The sequence below is a fragment of the Siniperca chuatsi genome, linkage group LG14, assembly GCF_020085105.1.
Source record: "Siniperca chuatsi isolate FFG_IHB_CAS linkage group LG14, ASM2008510v1, whole genome shotgun sequence".
NCBI classification, from domain to species: domain Eukaryota; kingdom Metazoa; phylum Chordata; class Actinopteri; order Centrarchiformes; family Sinipercidae; genus Siniperca; species Siniperca chuatsi.
The window spans coordinates 23,357,216-23,375,719 of record NC_058055.1 but is presented as its reverse complement, the minus strand read 5'-3'; the positions used below and the strand labels follow the sequence as shown (position 1 = coordinate 23,375,719).

General features: G+C 36.9%; 1 protein-coding gene across 3 annotated transcripts; it reads left to right on the top strand.

The window, feature by feature from the left end:
• Nucleotides 1–8,416: 8,416 nt before the first annotated feature.
• Nucleotides 8,417–13,240, top strand: LOC122888514 (integumentary mucin C.1-like). Of its 3 annotated transcripts, none has more exons than XM_044223070.1 (4): nucleotides 8,417–8,560; nucleotides 9,133–9,257; nucleotides 10,474–10,971; nucleotides 12,671–13,240. In XM_044223070.1, the coding sequence occupies exons 2-4, from the start codon at nucleotides 9,212–9,214 to the stop codon at nucleotides 12,712–12,714; spliced, it is 588 nt and encodes a 195-aa protein (XP_044079005.1). In that variant the 5' UTR covers nucleotides 8,417–8,560; nucleotides 9,133–9,211; the 3' UTR covers nucleotides 12,715–13,240. The 3 variants fall into 3 exon arrangements, with proteins under 3 accessions (XP_044079005.1, XP_044079006.1, XP_044079007.1); XM_044223071.1 differs by having other exon boundaries at nucleotides 8,426–8,560; nucleotides 9,136–9,257; XM_044223072.1 differs by lacking the exon at nucleotides 8,417–8,560 and adding an exon at nucleotides 8,562–8,707.
• Nucleotides 13,241–18,504: the final 5,264 nt, after the last annotated feature.

The window sequence follows — 18,504 nt, the reverse complement described above, 5'->3', positions numbered from 1 at the left end:
ACCTGGGCCCTGACAGTAAACACAACAAAAACAAAGATAATGTTCTTCAGAAGCAATCCAGAAATCAGGTTAACACACACAATTTCTATTTGGACACCACTAAATTACAACATACAAAAAACTACACATACCTTAGCCTCAACATAAGCTCCACAGGAAGCTATAACACGGCCGTGAAAGATCTCAGAGACAAACAAGAAGAGCTTTCTACGCAATTAGAAGAAATATAAAATTTTACATTCCAATTAAAATCTGGCAAAAAAAATGTTCCGGTTTGTATTAGAACCAATAATTCTCTATGGAAGTGAAATTTGGGGACCAAAATTAAATCATGAATTTGACAAATGGGATAAAACAATAATAGAATCGTAAGAAAACTATATAAGGAAACAACAAAAACACATATTAAAATGTTATCTGACCCTAAAGAGAGACATATTATATGTATTATATATATATCATATTAGCAAATTATCTGACCACAGTAAAAAAAAGACTCAGCGAACACAGCCTAGCTATAGAGAAGGGTCGACATAGACAGAGCTATGACAGAGGAGGAGAGACTCTGCTTCCAGTGTGACAGACGAGAGGTAGAGTCAGAATTACATTTCCTCACCTCATGCCCCAAAAACCAGGCTCTGAGAAATGAACATTTTCCCAGTTGAATAAAAATACACCATGAATTTGAAAACACAACAGACATAGAGACACTCCGATATTTACTTGGAGAAATTCTCAAATATGAGACGATTGCAGCAAAATGTATCACCTCATGTCACGACCAGAGGACAGCCAGTGGAACCTGAGAAATACAACTCTATGACTTATTTTTCAATTGTTTATCATCATTATTATTATTATTATTATTATTATTATTTTGTACATATCAGTCAACCTGCTTGGTAGGCCCATAATTGATCTGGCTTATTAAGACCTGACTAATATGCATTATGTGATTTGTAATAATAATTATAATTCTATTATAACCAGGTTATATATATATGTTGCTATAATATAATTTAGTTAATTATAATTCTGTAAATACTTTATTATTTGATAATTTTAATAATTACTTGCTCTTATACTGATACTGATACTCACTGCGTAATGGAGGGTGTTATGTAGGAGCTAAATAAACAACCACCCAGACCCTCCACTGTCCAGGTACTGATACACACACACACACACACACACACACACACACACTAACTTTAACACGCACACACGCACACGCACACACACACTAACTTTAACACGCACACACACACACACACACTCACTAACAACATCAACACACACTTCCACAGTCTTTCACAAACACACAGAGCAAATGTTCAATGTTTTTTGTTTGTTTGTTTTTCTGCTATTTTCCTGATTTTATGAATTGTAATTTTTCTATATCACGTTTGTTTTTGTGAGAAGCATAAAAGAAATATAACTCAAATCTCATTACACAGCCCTGTGTTGTAAAATGAATGAAAATGAAAAATGAATTTACCTTGTACCTTGTTCCTTGTAAATGCAGAGCACATACCGAAACATAGTCATCTCTAACCTTTGCCAGAACCATTTATAAACTTACACCCAAACTGAAGCATCTCTAATATTTCTCTCTTTGTGAAGCACTTTGTACTTTGTTTTGATAAGTGCTTTATAAATAAAGTTTTATTATTATTATTATTGTTAGACTATGATAACTCTCCAGAAAGGATTTTTTTCATGGCTGGATTAAACCACTACAGGGCCCGGGGTAAAAGAGAGCCTCCTCCCTCTCTCTGTGCATGGTGTGTGTACACTTAATTTATTTACTTATATCTTGGAATACTTCTTTAGCGCCAGGTTTGCAGTGCATAATTTACTGTGTGGTAATTTCATTAAATGAATTTTGATTGGCCCCTCTTAAAGGTGCAATAAGACATTTTTTTGCCACTTGGGGGCAGAAGAACTCCAAAACAAGCTGCCAGACGCACAGCCCTGACATACAGTGCTGAATAATTGCCTTATGGGTTAGCAAACAATTACCTTCTTACCCCCAGCAGACACAGAGCAACATCATCATCCAGTTGTTTAGTCTTTTTTTCAAGGCTGCATCTAAAGATAATTAAATTTTATTACTGATTAATCTGACAGTTATTTTCTTGGTTAATCAATTAATTGTTGTCGTCTATTGTCTATATGATGTCAAAAAATTGTAAGAAATGCCTGTCACAATTTCCTAAAGCCCAAGGTCACGTCTTCAAATCACACAGTCCAAAACTCTAATGCCCTTATCTCACAAAGTAAATTTACTCACAATGAAAATTAAAATTGTAAAGTAAAATCAAACTTAATGTATTCCCAATGACGAAACTGGGCAATTATCAATTACAACTGCCAAATCTTTACGATGGCCTGCAACACACATGTCCATGGTGAATAGTGGCGTGTAACCTCTACCTTTATTTCTGACATTTTAAAAACAATAAAACAATCAAGTTAAGTCTTTAGGTAGTCAGTATTAAAGTCTCACAGCAGAGTGGCCCGCTTTGAAGCTCTGGAATTTTCCATGACTCACAGTGACTATAAGGACCAGTGTATCGTGTCTTCAGATAAGTTGTAATTAACCAATGCCAATATCCACAGGTCGGTGGAATTTGCTACCTGAATATTCCTTGTGTTTCCTTATTACCATTGTGACAATCACGAGTGCATAGTTAAGTTTAATTTCCTCTGAAAGTGTAGAGAGCAGTGAAGTGCTGCGTTGGTGAATCCAGGGTCATCAGAGCACAGAGACACTACCACATTGTTTTAGATTGTTTCAGGGTGCTTCTCAGTGTTTCTCTGACATTTAAAAACCCATTGGCTGATTAAAAGTGTAAAGCCATGACACTTCAGCTGCCACTCCACTGTGATTGGAATAAGAAACACAATCCTTTATGTAATGTGTAGTGCAGTCGTAAGCAGTCATGTCTCTGCTAGATCTGCAGTAGTTGAGAAAGAAAATCCAGAAGGCAAAGATAATTCAAGAACAATTTAACGTACAGAAACATGGAAACACACAGGGCTACTACACCATTTTATACCCTATGTGAGTTCAGTTTCTCTTTACGTCGTGGTCTATTTGATTCTTTTACAGACACCTTGTTACAGTCAATTGCTCTTACTACTTTAAGAGTTTTATTTAAGGTGTGGTGAATTCTCAAATCAAGCTATAACCATAACTCTCTGATCTCAGAATATTAGATGTTGTCTTAGGTCATCACCCTTTCACACTCATATTAAACATTCAAAAACTAGATTAACAAAAGGAAATAGTGTACATGTGTCATTCATTCAGAATTGTTGTATCAATACTACATCAGGCCAAATACTTTAAGTTAAGCCTCTGATTTGTTGTCACGTGTATTTATAATAGACAATTTGGGCTATCGATGAAAAGAAAAAAACATACAGTCTTAGCACATTAATTGGTAAATGAACCATTTTACCAAACTGGGCCAAGTACACATATGCGGTCTTCCGCTTGGCAAGACTCAGGCAAGATGAAAGAAGGAGGCCTCTGCGTTTACATCGATGATGCTTGGTGCTCAAACGCAGTCAGAGTGGACAGACACTGTCTCACAAATATCATGCTTTTTAGATCACCCTATTTTAATATTAATTGAATTATCTGTTATGTTCTATATGTGTAGTATGAAGGGACTACAAACTTAAATTTCATTATACAACCTTGTGTTAAATAAATGACCTCGTATTCTATACACTAGACCAAAGTGTAATACAATAAAAGTAGGTATGGTAAACCTATAAACATCCAATGTGATATCAATTCTTAGCCATACACACTCCCTAATGTCAAACCACTTAACCATTGCTAGTTTGATTGTGCACGTTAGGCCAATCTAAAAGCAAGAGTCATTCAAATACACACAATATTGACCAATAAAAAAGCCATATTGCATACTACAATCAAGTATTTAGGGTCAAGTTACAGAAACAACTAGTAAACTGCTCTCCTGTTCCTGTTTGTACTGGCCATTTTTTAAGTTTAACTTGTCCCACGGGTGCTGAATGTCTAATTGTAACACAATTAGACAAAAAGTGACTGGAGTTCTGTTGCTACGTCACTACTTTTTACTCCTAGTGATTGTCTCTGGAAGGTACATGTTGTCGTTGAGAATGGTGTGCCTCAATGTAACCATTCTGTTTCAAAACACACTGGCAGTATAGCACAAATATCAAGACAGCTGCCCCAATAATTTTCATAGTAGGTCTATAAGAGTACACAGTGTTTATGATGTATGCTAGTCGTGTTCAGAGCTAACCATAGCACTGAAACAGCCCTTATCATGGTAATCAATGAGCCCTATATCAGCCAACCCAATTTGCTAGAATTTCTGCTCATATTCCATGAATTTGCAACAGCAAATAGGTTTTGAAAGTTTGAAACTAATGCTGCCCCAATAAAACATTATAATCAACATAATGAGGATACGTTTTAATGAACTATCTGCCAAATCGTAAAATTTTTATACTGAAAGTATCTGCGAAACATTCACTGACAACGCATTTCATTTGTTTTCCCAACAATATCCATTCATACTAATTAGTATGATTAACCTTTTTTATGGTTATGTTTAGGCAACCACAGTGCTTGGTTGAGGTTAGGTAAAGATTATGGTCTTGATTAAATATTGAAATAGTATTTGAGAAAGTGACTTGAAGCATGAGACATGACGTGCTAACTTTAACAATTAACTGAAACCACAACCTTTCCTTAAGCTTAACTGAAGTGCTTTTGTTGTGGAAACTTAACCACGCGCAGGATTCAGGACACCAGTGGTGGAAGAAGTATTTCAATAATTTACTTAAAAGAGTACTCCACCGATTTAGCATTGCACTCATATAACGTTGTCGGACTTACGATGGACAGTTAAAAAAATTATCAAAATCGATGCAGCAGAACCAGAGATATTAGCTGTGTTTCCACCGCAGGAACTTTCCCCAGGGACTAGAAATCTTTGGAGGGTCTAAATTAAGTTCTGGGAACATTATTTTACCCTCCAAAAGGTCCCTGCTCAGGGGGTAGTGCTTTCCAAAAGTACAGGAACTTTCGGGGTGGGGCTTGCTACGCGGTACATGTCTGATTGGTCAAGCTCCGACCAACGCTATAATGTTAATTACAACTATATAATGTTATAACGTTAACGGTTGTCATGCTATTGTTACCCTAGCCAAAAGCTAACATTAGCTACATGCTAAAGCCAACCGCTAATGCTAACCGCTCATGGTGTAGAATTGTGGTGTTCGTTAAGGCAAGGCTTGGCTAAACTGATCATACAAAATGATCTTGTTAATGTCGTTGCAGTGAAACACAACGTTTATTTTTTTTCAACGGGTTTTTCAGATGAAACGGATGGGTACATTGAACTGCACGCTGCAGAGACTATTATGTTTACTCCTGCGACCACCAGCAGCCCTCTTCCAATGCCTCCTGCTGAAGCACACAAACACTGTATTTTGCGCATTTTTATTTTTGCAGATAAATAAATAGTTGCAGAAACAATTGTGTGTATATTGGCTCTATATATGTAAAAAGACACGTAATGCTTATGTTACCATATTCTAATATTTACAATGCTCTGAGGAAGCAGTGGCTCTCAATTTTACCATTACACACCAGTAAGCTCAGTATTTAAAACAGGTGAGAGTGTATAGGTCAAAATAAGCCAAGGCCCTTGTGCTGATTTGCAGGTGATGTGTGCAGCTGTGTGATGAGTGTAACCTAATGGGTGTAATTTGTCTAATCTTTGCAGGTCTTTAGAAACGCAAACAATGGGCTGAAGGAACTTTTTAGTTCCTTGAAAAGTAGCTCCTGGGAATAAAAGTTCCAGGTACTTTGGGTGGAAACAAGGCTGTTGTCTTTTTTATTCTATGTATTCTTCTTTCTTGTCGCAACCTGGCGCCTACATTACCCACAATGCAACTTGACTGCCAACAGTTCAATCGGATATTTGGGTCTGTTATGCTAGTAGCAGCTAATGTAGCCTCGAGCTGCTAGCCCCTAGCAGAAATTAGGAGCGGGTTGCAGAGCTCTGATAACATCACTTCATTTTAACTGACTTTGTCACTCTATAACAACGTCACCTGACTTCCTCCTTTCCTCCCATCATTACTACAGCAGTTAGAGGGCTTTTTCACTTGAACATCAACATGTGTCGTGGACATTTGCTGAAACAACGTTGTTCTTCTTGGTAGGACAGTCTCTATGTTTTGAATATAAAATCTTAATTTGAAAAGTATAGCAACTATAGCTGTTAAATACATTTTGCAAAAAGTACAGTATTTCCCTCTGAAATGTAATGGAATATAAGTATAAAGTAGCATAAGATGGAAAAACCCAAGTAATATACAAGTACCTTAAAACTGTACTTAAGTACGGCACTTGAGTAAATGTACTTTGTTATTTTCCACCACTGCAGTCTCCAGTGTCAAAGTCCTATGCTTTGTTTGCTCAACATCTACTCTGACCAACTCAGTATGACTTGCATGTGGTCCAAGAACATAGCACTTAGAGACCTTGCCACTGAATCCAGTTAATTATGTTTCCCTCAAAACGTAACTGGCAAAACAAATTAGTAGTATATAAACATAATTTCTAGGATTAACACTGATGTACAGAGAATTTCCGTTTTAGTTTTTCTTGGCCTCACTGCTGCTTTTGCCACAACTGATCATGGTGCTTTAATTCACAGAGATCAGGCTTTTCATAACAAGGGTTCTTCTTATGTGAAAAATAGGAGCATCTGTGTTTGTTGGTAAATCTACATTTTTCTCAGGGGTCCCACAAGGGTCAATCCTTGGACATTTGCTTTTTATTTATACATGCTTCTGCTTGGCAACATTACAAGTAAATATAATACAGTTTATAATTTTGTGTTCTGATGACACATAGATGACACACATTTCTTTGTCATCGGGTTATCTAAGTCTTATAAACAAGCTTGTAAACTCGACTGAATTGAATTGAATAACTAGGACACGCCCCACCACATGTACAGGGCTCGTACCAGTACACGATTTTACACTGAAATGAATACATGAACAAAAAAGATTTTCTGGGCTTTGAGTAAGTTTTACAAATATAGTTTACACATTCATGTCAACAGCATCTTGTATACTGGCCACCAATGGGAAAATGCTTTCTGGGCTCCAGGGGATTGTTTTTGTTGCAGGTTGGTCACTGGGAGAAATTGGCAACTATGACTCTTTCACACCGTATCCATGTGAATGACATGCTGCTGTGCTGTGGTGACAGTGTGTTTTCAACTAGTCTGCTGCACAGCTCACCAAGCAGAGCAATAGGCTGCATTGCCTGTTGGATCAATCTTTATTGTTCCAGCTACCGATGCTAGCTGGATAATTTAGCTAGTGCTGCTGACTCAAGGACAAGCTAAAAGAAACTAGTGCAAACAACTACAAGAAGAGAGCAATTCATTCTGTAAGTGGTTCTATAACCTAAGACCTTGTGTGTGATGCATCATTATACATTTTCTGGCAAATACAATTCTGTCACGAATGTAAGTAAGTTAATAATAGTGTTACTGTCTACAAGCAAACCTGATGGAGGGGAGAATTGCTGGGGTTTTTTTGCAACAGTCTGCCAAACTAAACTATAAAATAGATCATTTGCCATTACCTTCCAAAATAACCCATATGAACCATATCTGATATGGCACCTCTATTATCAGAACAACATTTTCTAGTACATTCCAAAACCATTGAAATTATCTATAGGACTGTTGTCTGATCTGTTGCCACTATGGCAAAGGTTTGGTTCTGTTTAGGCACAAAAACTATTTGGTTATGGTTAAAGAAAGATTGTGGTCATTGTTAAATGAAACCAGTGTTGACTATCGATAGGACACAGGATACGATCAGTGTTCATCCTTGTCACAATCACAAGCTTTGCTGACCCAATCATCCACCTCAAGTGTATTCGTTGTGGGGTTTACATATAAAAATCTCATACTACTTCTGCTTTTGCTTGAGACAGAAAAGTCATAACTCATATGGCCACAAGAGGTACCAGTCAGGTATCTGTGTGCGCTATATTGCCGAAATATCTGACATGCTCGGTGTTGGCTGCCACCAAGATGTGCTTTCACCTTACACTACGTACTGATTATTTCTCTTCCTGTTATGCGGTTAAAGTTAAAAAAGTAGAGTGACCAAATCCTTCACATGACACAAATTCACTTGCAGTTAGCTTCCCATCAGGCTGCTACTCCTGCTTTGGAAGATGATACTTCCTGACCAATGTCTACTGAATGTGCAGCCGTGAGTGAGCTATAAAAAGCAAATATAGCTATGTGGTAGGCATTAATAAACCTATTACATCAATGCATGCACTGTGTTCCTGACTGAACTGTGGTGATGTTTTACAGCACACACACATACAGATGGGAGGAGGACTAGAGATGATTGGGGGGGGATGATAAAGGGGTCATAAAAGCAGGTGTCAGGGATAATCCTCTGGTCTTACGGGAAAAGAAGAAAGGCATCAGTGACAGCCTCTCAGGTGAGTAACACAGCTTTGCTCCTAAAGTTTTCTTAGATCTGTTAGAGAAAATCTGGAATTCTACATAAAAATTTGTATGCAGCATAGATAAATCAATTTGACAAACACAAGTATCTTTGCACCAGTTTTGATTACCATCATTGCATGGTAATAATATTTTACGTGAAAAAATGATTGGCTGTAGTGTAGGTCCAGAGAATTACAGCATTATATACTTTTTTGTTATTATATAAATAAACTCTGACTATACTTACTCTGACGTACTGTACATTTCATGTAAATGATTAAATTGGGTCAGCCTAAAATGGGGTTGTAAACTTGATTCAGCAAGTAAAAAGGTGGACAAAGTGAGTTTAGGTGGATTGTCCTTTACCACAATCCTAAGTTTGTTTTTTTGGACATTACAACAATTGTGAATATAATTAATGTGGTTTGCTAAGAAGATATTTCCTCTTTGTGACCCAGGAAAGTTAGATAAGGTCTGATGTCGCAGATAGGAACCAGAACATATTACATGTGTTTGCACAGAAATTACCTCTGTAGTCTGTATGTTTGTGCTTTTGTGTTTCCAGCAGCACAGCCCACAATCCAAAGAGCATCTTTCAAGACACTGATTTATTCCCTGTTTTTGTGGCACTTAACTCTGGGACAATGCAAGTGAATCTTCCTGTACTGACTCTTTGCTTTCTTGGCACAGGTAAAAATAATATCCATGACATCCATATATACTATACACACTCTTTAAATCGTTCTTGGTGCCACTTTCTAATAAGGTTCCCTTTACAAAGAGTTTATAAGTTGTAACTAATGGCTTTATTAATGGTAAATAAATAATTTACTAATGCTTTATAGATCAATTACAAGCCATTAAGAAGAGATTTGTTGCCAGGTTGTTTTGTTGGTGTTTGTCCTTTCTATTTTCAATTTGGTAATAATGCAGTTATAAATGTTGGCAATCCATTAATAAATGTTTATGGGTTCCTCACTTTCTAATAACACAGGTATAATGTGAAGTTATTAGTAAAGGAATTAATCATTAAGTCTGCATTTGTGTTGAAAGTGTTAATAAGTTAAATGGATTTTGATTTATAGAAGGTAAGTGTGCAAACGGTTCAGCCACTCAGATATTTTTCACAATCTGGTAAGCAAAAAGCTGGTCTTATTAATGCTTGTAACTAATTTACAAAGCATTAGTTACAACATATGACTTTTGTAGAAATGGCACCTTATTAGAAAGTGGTACTGAATTATTTTTTACAATGGTGCCTCTAACTGTGGAAATTCCATCAGTGGGTTCAGATAACTAAAAACTGTTTAAGGATCTCTAAATACAAAATAGTCACAAGATATGAGCAGAGGGTGACAACTTCTTTAGTCGTTTCAAGTATTGTTGCCTTCAAATGTCAGCATGATATCCCAAAGTGAAAATATGTGCTGTGCAATAAACTGTGAAGAAGTAATGTAAAATAAATGTGTGGAGGTTGGGTTAAGGAACATTGGACATGCGTGCCTTTACCTTCGTCAACTCAGTTTTATTTCCTCTGCTATGACAAAGAACTTTCTATTTTGAGTATGAAAAATAGAGCAATTTATTAAAAGTTGAAACTTTACCATTAACTTTTTCTTCACCTAAGAAATACAAACCTTACCCAAAGCTGTGGTGCTTTGCTAAGCTTAACCGTTAGCTAACCTTTCATTTGATGGTATGATGATTTTTTCATCTGAAATCATAGAAAACATTTTGGTATTTTATAGATGTTGATAAAATGACCTAAAGCAGCACTAAAAATCTGTGGTAAGATTTTACTAAATAAAAGTTGAGATGAACTCAGTACTTTTTAGTGTGTTATACTGGAAACATTTTAAAGAGTCTCCTTTAACCCTTTTCTGTCTTTTTGCTTTTACTGACACAGTTGTCCTGTGTGTAACGCAGTCTATGTCTGCATCAATTGATCTGCCCATGTCACCCCAATCACAACTAAGATCAAATAGTACATCATCAACTACTAGACCGTCCACGACCATAGCTAACACAACTAGTCCATCCACCACTTCCGCAACTAGTCCAGCCAAAAATTCCACAACTGCTCCAGCCACCACTTCCAAAACTGCTCCAGCCACCACTTCCAAAACTGCTCCAGCCACCACTTCCAAAACTGGTCCAGCCACCACTTCCACAACTGGTCCAGCCACCACTTCCAAAACTGGTCCAGCCACCACTTCCACAACTGGTCCAGCCACCACTTCCACAAGTGCCACAACTACACAAACTGAACCCAGCACCACTGCTACCACAACTGAAACCTCTTCAGCTGCTACCACCGAGTCTGTGGAGGGAGGGTCAGGAGAGCTTTCATCTGGTGCTATAGCCGGTATTGCCATCGGCTCTATCGCTGGGGTGGCTGCTGTTGGTGAGTACAATACACACCCTTTACATAACACCCCATTTCTGCTTCCTCAATAATATACCATCCTGTTATCCATTAACAAGGATACACTGGAGATTTGATATTGCACAATGCAGGGACAAGAAATGTTTTCTTGTTCCTATTGCCCCCTTACTGATCCTGAGCATCTGAATGAATGCAGATCTCACTATTCTAATCAACCTATCAAGAGATGCACAGCAACTGGGGTTGTAGCAGGAGCAGTGGGAGAGCAAGTGTGTACAAAATATTAGTATCACTGTTTCAAACCTGTGGAAGCCCATTCTCGCCAAGAGAAGAAATAAATGCTGGCAATGATGGGCTTCCATATAAATCAGCTGTCCACCTGAACAATGGACATTGCTGTCAAGTCGCAAGCAAACACATGCAAACTGGCAGTGCCAAATGGCAATGCAAGGCAAACTTGCAAAAACAACACAAAAAACAAAAATGACTTGCATACTCATAAATCATGGCTGATTCCCAATAAAGTGTTGTATACTCATAAGCGTAAATTACGGTGAGGACAGGGGCGTTGCAACCCCCCCAATAATCATATCATAGTGATGAATCAAATGGAAAATATTATTATTATTATAAAACATGACAAACTGTTTGGTTTTCTCGATTCAATGTAATTCAATAATTTTCATAGAATAATAGGGATTAAGTTAGATTGTGGCATATCTATCAAATGGCTGAAGATATGTTGAGGAAGTGATAAATATCAGTTTTACTAATACTGGAACAAAAATATTGAGTTGTTACAAATTTGGTGCTTTTATACAAAGTGAATGATTTTATGCTATTCGACTGCAGTAGTTGAGATATGTAGAGCATGTTGGTTTGTCTTGTCATGTCTTTCCCTTAAAATTAATGTCAAACAGACATTTAAAAACCTGTTTGCAAAAGAAAAATCTTCTGGGGGGGCATGTCCCTGGACCCCCTACATGGGTGGGGATCTCAACCCAAAGTTACACCCTTGTATATACTAATTCTAATCATATTTTGTTTCACACTTCATCAGGTTTCAGGAATCAGGTTTATTGCCAAGTGGGTTTTCACATACAAGGAATTTGCCTTGGCATATGGTAATTAAAATCAGAATCAGAATCAGAAATACTTTATTGATCCCTGAAGGGAAACTCTTTGTTACAGCAGCTCGCCGTTACGTCAGTGTACACAGGAGAAAGTACTAGCAAAAAAATATAATACAATACACTATAAAAACTATAAAAACAGGTCAGAAAATAAATTAAGTACCAAGTGGGTATAAGTATAAAATAAAATAAGTGTGAAGTACCAAGTGGGTTTACCGGTATAATAATGCAATGTAATAATATAAGTAATAAGTAGTATTGCAACAGCAGTAATGGAGGTATGAATAATAAATAGGAAAAGGCTAAATATTGCACATGAGTATTACACGAATATTGCACAATTATTCAAGTATTGCAGAGAGCAAGCAGGTTTAAATTGCTTGGTTTTTGAATGTGGTATTGATGGGCAAAAATGCAGCACAGCTACTCGCTGCTGGTAAAACTGAAAAACAGTGGACTGCTGCTCCAGCTTAGAAAACTTAAGTTCTGTCAAAGGCAAATTAATGAACACTCCAAACTATAACTGCTATAAACTCCCGTTTAAGATGATGAACATTAAAAAGCTTTTTTTTTTCTTTTTTCAGGTGGTGGTATCTTTGGCGCGCTGAAGTACACCAACAGGATATAAATGGTTATGGATTGTAAGCACAAACATTTGCCATCCTCAAGTCAAACAGATTAAATCCTGACCCTGTTAACTGGACAATAAAAAAGTCCTATTGTCTGAAAGGCTCAAATCAGAGTAAAACAATATATCTGATATGATGATGATGGGCCAAGAGGAAGACATAAAAATAAATTTGACTACTTTCCTATTTTGATTGTCTGGCTGTAGGTCATGAAATAATCTTTAGTTGATCAAAAAACTTTTCGTTGTAATAGAAAATGTATTTTATAATAATAATTTCATGTATTTTACTTTTAGTTTGAAATAGAATGGAAACTCCTTGTCTAATGGGTTAAATGTAATTGCCAGGAGTGTTGAGGTGGGCTGATTGTGGTGTGTGTAGCATGAACAGCTAGTTTAATATTAATGACATTATTGTCTGATCATTAACTGGACTTTTGAATCCAAATTCTGTATTCGCTTAGACAAAAGGCTTTGAAATCATTCTATACATTTAATAAATAACTTTCTACCCCCTTTTTCTTAATTGACTTCTGTGACATGCTGTTATATCTTCATAATATAACAATGGCTCAAGTTGTCTGGGTAAAGTCCAGGTGTTGATTACATAAGTACCTGTACTTCCCTCTAAACCTGAGTTGTTTGTTCATTTTATGAGTGTAATGACGTTAGTATAATATGTGCGTAAGTCACGAAATAAGAAACAAGATTACGGTCTTAAATTAGTGGTTGCAACACATGATAAAGAAACTGGTCTCAGCTCAGTGCTTCAATTCAATGATGGAAAAAATGGAAAAAATTGCTCAGTAGTCATGGTCTTTGTAAAGATTGTCTAAAACCTAATCAGTGGGACAACTGATAATGTAATAAGTGGTCAAAGTTTAACATCATTCTCCTCTGAATGAGTCAGGAGTTAAGCGCAACCTGATATTATCTCCTCTTCCTGATAATGTATGCTGACCAACTAGTATTAAATATAAATTACAATGAGTGTTGGGCTGTAACATGCTACTGAGTAATGCTTTACAGTAACATGATTACCTTTTGACTACTGTAAGGCATATCATTTTAAATTTGGAAACAATTACAGTTACTAATTCTAGTATTTCTCTGTTACCACAACATATTGGGAAGTGGACTTGTTTGCTGTCTTATCTTTGATTGGAAGGACAGACATCAATTTTATCTCCGGAGAGTGGTCCAGGACATGTTAGCTTGGCGCAGGGAATGGAGGTTGTTAGCCTTCGCCAAAAGATGAGGAAAACGCCTTTTTAGTGGGCTAACGTAAGCTAGCTACCAGAATATCCAGGAATCACCTGGGTTTTCTGTAAGATACAACAGAAGCACAGTCAGTGGTAGAAAGTAACTACATTTACAGTATTTCCATTTTCAGCTACTTTATAACGTTACTTCTACTCCACTACATTTCAGAGGAAAAAAATACACTTTTTACTCCACTGCTGCATTACTAGTTACTATGAAGATCAAGGTTTTACATACAAAATATGTGCTCATTTTTACAAAATATGATGCATTTTAGATTAATTATAGATCAGTTGTTATAGATTAAACTACCCCACAGCATAAAAAGTAGAAAAAATTTGTTTAATTTTGACCAGCTACAATATAAAATGCTGCTCACACAGTAAGTTAATGCATACGTAATCATATTCCAATAATATAATATCACACAGACACACACACACAGGGGTCGTTCTGCTGCCTAATGAGTACTTTTGCTTTTGATAGTTTAACTACATTTTGCTGCTAATACTTAAGTAAGATTTTAAATGATTAAAAGACTAAAAAAAGTAAAAAGACTTTTACTTGTAGTGGAGTAATTTTACTCTGAGGTATTGCTACTTTTATTTAAGTAAAACATCTGAATACTACTGCAGAAGCAAAACCAAGATCAAGGGGAAGAAGCCATACTTACAGTTTGTTAGTGATGGAGAAGTAAATTCTAAATGTCAGTCATAATATAATATATTACTTGATTGTCTTAAAAATGACTAAGCTAGCAGTCTTGCTAAGAGGTCATTACATGAAAAAACATTACTGGAACTGTTTGTATAAATTATTAAAGGAATAGTTTAACATTTAGGGAAATATGTGTATTAACTTTCTGGCTGAAAGTTAGATGGGATATGAAGCTACAGCCAGCAGCCAGCTAGCTTAGCACAAAGACTGGAAACGGGTAAACAGCCTGGGTCATCCAACTTATCTCCCTTTTGGCTCTATGTTGGTCTCCACTATTTCTAGCTAAACACTAACTAGTTTGCTAGTTGTTCAATATTCTCATCAAATGGTCAGTAACTTTGTCTGCCATTGTATTCTGAGCGTACAGTGGGTTTATCACAGCTTTGATGATGAAAACAGCTGTGTGTTGCTGCTAGAGACAGGAGTGATAAGCGTGGTGAAACTGAACCTGTAAAACCAAACTAAAGAGATATAAGAAGCTAAATCACTGCATGGAGCTGGGTGGGTGTTAGTGTAGTAATTTAGTTCATTGTTAATTTTAAAACAGCTTAAAGTAATTCTTAACTAGCATGAGTATGAGAAAACATGTAATAGCTACCTCTAATTTTGGATGGTGAGTTAATATTCAATGTGCAAAGGCTCATTTAGGGGACTGATAAAAATATAACTTGTAATAATCAATTTGTTAGAGACTGGGGTGTAATATAGTTTGTGACAGCTGATATAAACCAAGGGGATGGGCTAGGTAAAATATAACATGCTGGTAGAAAACACATTGAATTGTAGCTACAATTCACATTTTCCAGAGTTAGTCAAGTCAAGTCAATTTAATTCATCCCAATATCACAAATCACAAATTTGCCTCAAGGAGCTTTAAAATCATACAACACCCTCTATCCTTAGCTCTTCGATTTGGATAAGGAAAAACTTCACAAAAACCCCTTAGACAGGGGAAAAATCTGAAGAAACCTCAGGAAGAGTAACAGAGCAGGGATCCCTCTCCCAGGACGGACAGACATGCAAAAATAACATAGTAAAATTACAGTATGGACAACCAGGATAACACATTTATAGATAGATCAGAATCAGAATCAGATTTATTGCCAAGTAGGTTTTCACATACAGGAATTTGCCTTGGTATATTGTTGAATAACAATAAACACAGTAAGTAGAAAAAATAAAGATGAAAGCAAGTACTGAAAGTCAAGAAGAATAAATATAAAATAAAAATTTGATTGTAAAGAGATTGTAAAAAGATTGTAAACATATATGAAGAATATGGATCCAGGAGGATGTTGAGTAACTTCAGGTGTTGCCACACAACCTCCTCTCTACCACAGAGACCTGGAAAGAGGACAGACTAAACAAACACAGTTAAAGCTCAAGCACACCATTCGCACAGATAAGAGAAAAGAACAAACACACAGAGGGAGAGAGAGACACAAGTGGAGAGGCTGAGTCTCTGGACAAAGATCCAGATCCAAAACATCTGGAATGAGGCACCGATAGCCAGGAGAGAGGGAGATGTCCCAGGCCGATGGTCCAGCACAGAGAAGCCTGAATGCAGTGTTGTACAGGTTCACGCTTCACAAGAACTAGCTCAAAGTTCAATTCACACAGATTAAAATGGACTAGTTCACACTCATAGTTCACCATTTTGACTTTTTAACTAAGTTCATAGCACCAAAAAATTAACTAGTTCACGTTTAATATTCCGTTTTTTACAAAATGCTGTGAGTTTGGACAGACAGGGACCCTGTATTCTGAGATCACGGGAGGGCATGTAAGGGTTAAGGAGATTGGACAGATATGAAGGGGTGTGCCCTTTTACAATTAGGGAGCCAATGAAGGGAAGCTAATTGGTGTAACATGGCTAAATTTTCTAGTTTTAGTTAAAATTATAGCTGCAGCATTCTGAACCATTTGAAGACTTTTAGTATTAGCACGTAGCAGGCCTGACAATAAGATGCTACAATAATCAAGTCTGGATGACAAAAAGGCGTGAATTAGGGTCTCGCAATGTTGCTGATTTCTTTAATGTGCTGATCAGAAGAGAGAGTAGTATCAAACCTAATACCAAGATTCTTGGCTGTCAAACTTTGAGGAATCATACAACTATCAAGAGTTACTGTTACTTGATCAAATTGGCGTCTATGTCGAGCAAGGCCAATGACCAGCATCTCAGTTTTATCAGCATTTAGGAGCATGAAAATATGTGATACAGTTTTTCACAGCAGACAAGCAGGCCTCTAATTTGACTGCATATAATTAAAGGTGAAATATAAATAGAGAAAAGCAGAGGGCCAAGAACAGAGTCCCGAGGCACTCCATATTTTACATCAGAACATTTTTATTATATGAAACATAATGTGTTCTTTCAGATAGGTAAGACTTTAACCACTCGAGAGCCAGGCCAGAGATGCCAAATGGATTTTCCAGTCGTCTAGGAATATACAGTGATGTGTCAAAATCTACACTGCGATCTAGTAATAAAAGCAACAAGGTGGAATCCAGATCATTAACGATTACTGTTAAATATGTGGGCCAAAAGTTACTGAGACACACCTCTTTCGAAAACAGTGAAAGGTTAGAGACTGGTGGATAATTATTCAGAGATCCTGGATCAAGGTGTGGTTTGTTTAAAGTAGATGGTTAACCACAGAAGTCCTAAAGCTAGTGGGGACAGTACCAGTCGTAAGTGATAAATTAACAATATTCAGAATTGTGGGTCCCAAAAATGGCCATAAATCTTTAAAAAGTTTAGCTGGTAGGTGGTTGTGTAGGCAGGTAGTTAGTTTAGACCCGTACACAGATTAGACAACGTTTCAATAGAGATAGTCTCAAAATTTGTAAGAACAGAGACTATCTGGGTTTCAACAATGAATATTGCACTACAGATTCTGCAGAAGTAGCTGGAGATGAGGAACTAATTTTGTATCTAATCTATTTTTCTGCAGAAAAAGTCTAAAAAAAAATCAAGAGTTGGCTACAGTGTCAAAAATAAATCTAGGACTGTGTTTATTGTTACTGATTAAGTGAGAGAAATATGCTGCTTTAATGTAGTTCAATACAAACTGCACCAATGCACCACTTTGACCATTTTGTTTAGTTCTTAGAAAGAGATGCAACTGAATCCAGGATGCTAGAGAGGGCTGTGTTTAAGTCATTGGTACAATTATTAACAGGTCCTGTCGCTGCAGTGAAAGGAGCCAGGACCACAGGCAATCGCTCACCAAGTGCAGTTAAAGTTGACAGACCTACCATGCTGTACCGAAAGCAAATTCCACTGACCTCAGTCATGTGGCCATTAATAAATGATTGATTGATTGATTGACTGGACCAATGTGATGAGTGGTGAATACATCAGCACCAATATTACAAGGACAGGCTAGTGACACTTCAAAGAAAGTGATCTGACACTGCGGATTTGACAGGAGAGTAAGTCACAGCAGAAACCCCTATCCACGTGACAGAATCGGGTGGTACCACTGCAATGAAGTATCAAGAAGGACTTTACTAAGAGGATTGATGGCCTTATTCAGGTGAAAATTAAAATCACAATCACAATGAGTAATAAGGTCTGAGATAAATCCTCCAAATTCTTCTAAAAATTGGGAATATGGGCCAGGTGGTCTATAGCACCACAAGGTGGAATGATCTGAGTTTGTTGTCCTGGACAAAGCAATTCATAGCTGATAGAGATGGTTTTAATACAAGAGCCTCAAATTAGTTGAATTTAATATCAAGTTTGGTGGTTAAATAAATTTAAAGATTAAGGCAGCACCTCCACCTTGTTTAGTAGCTTGAGCA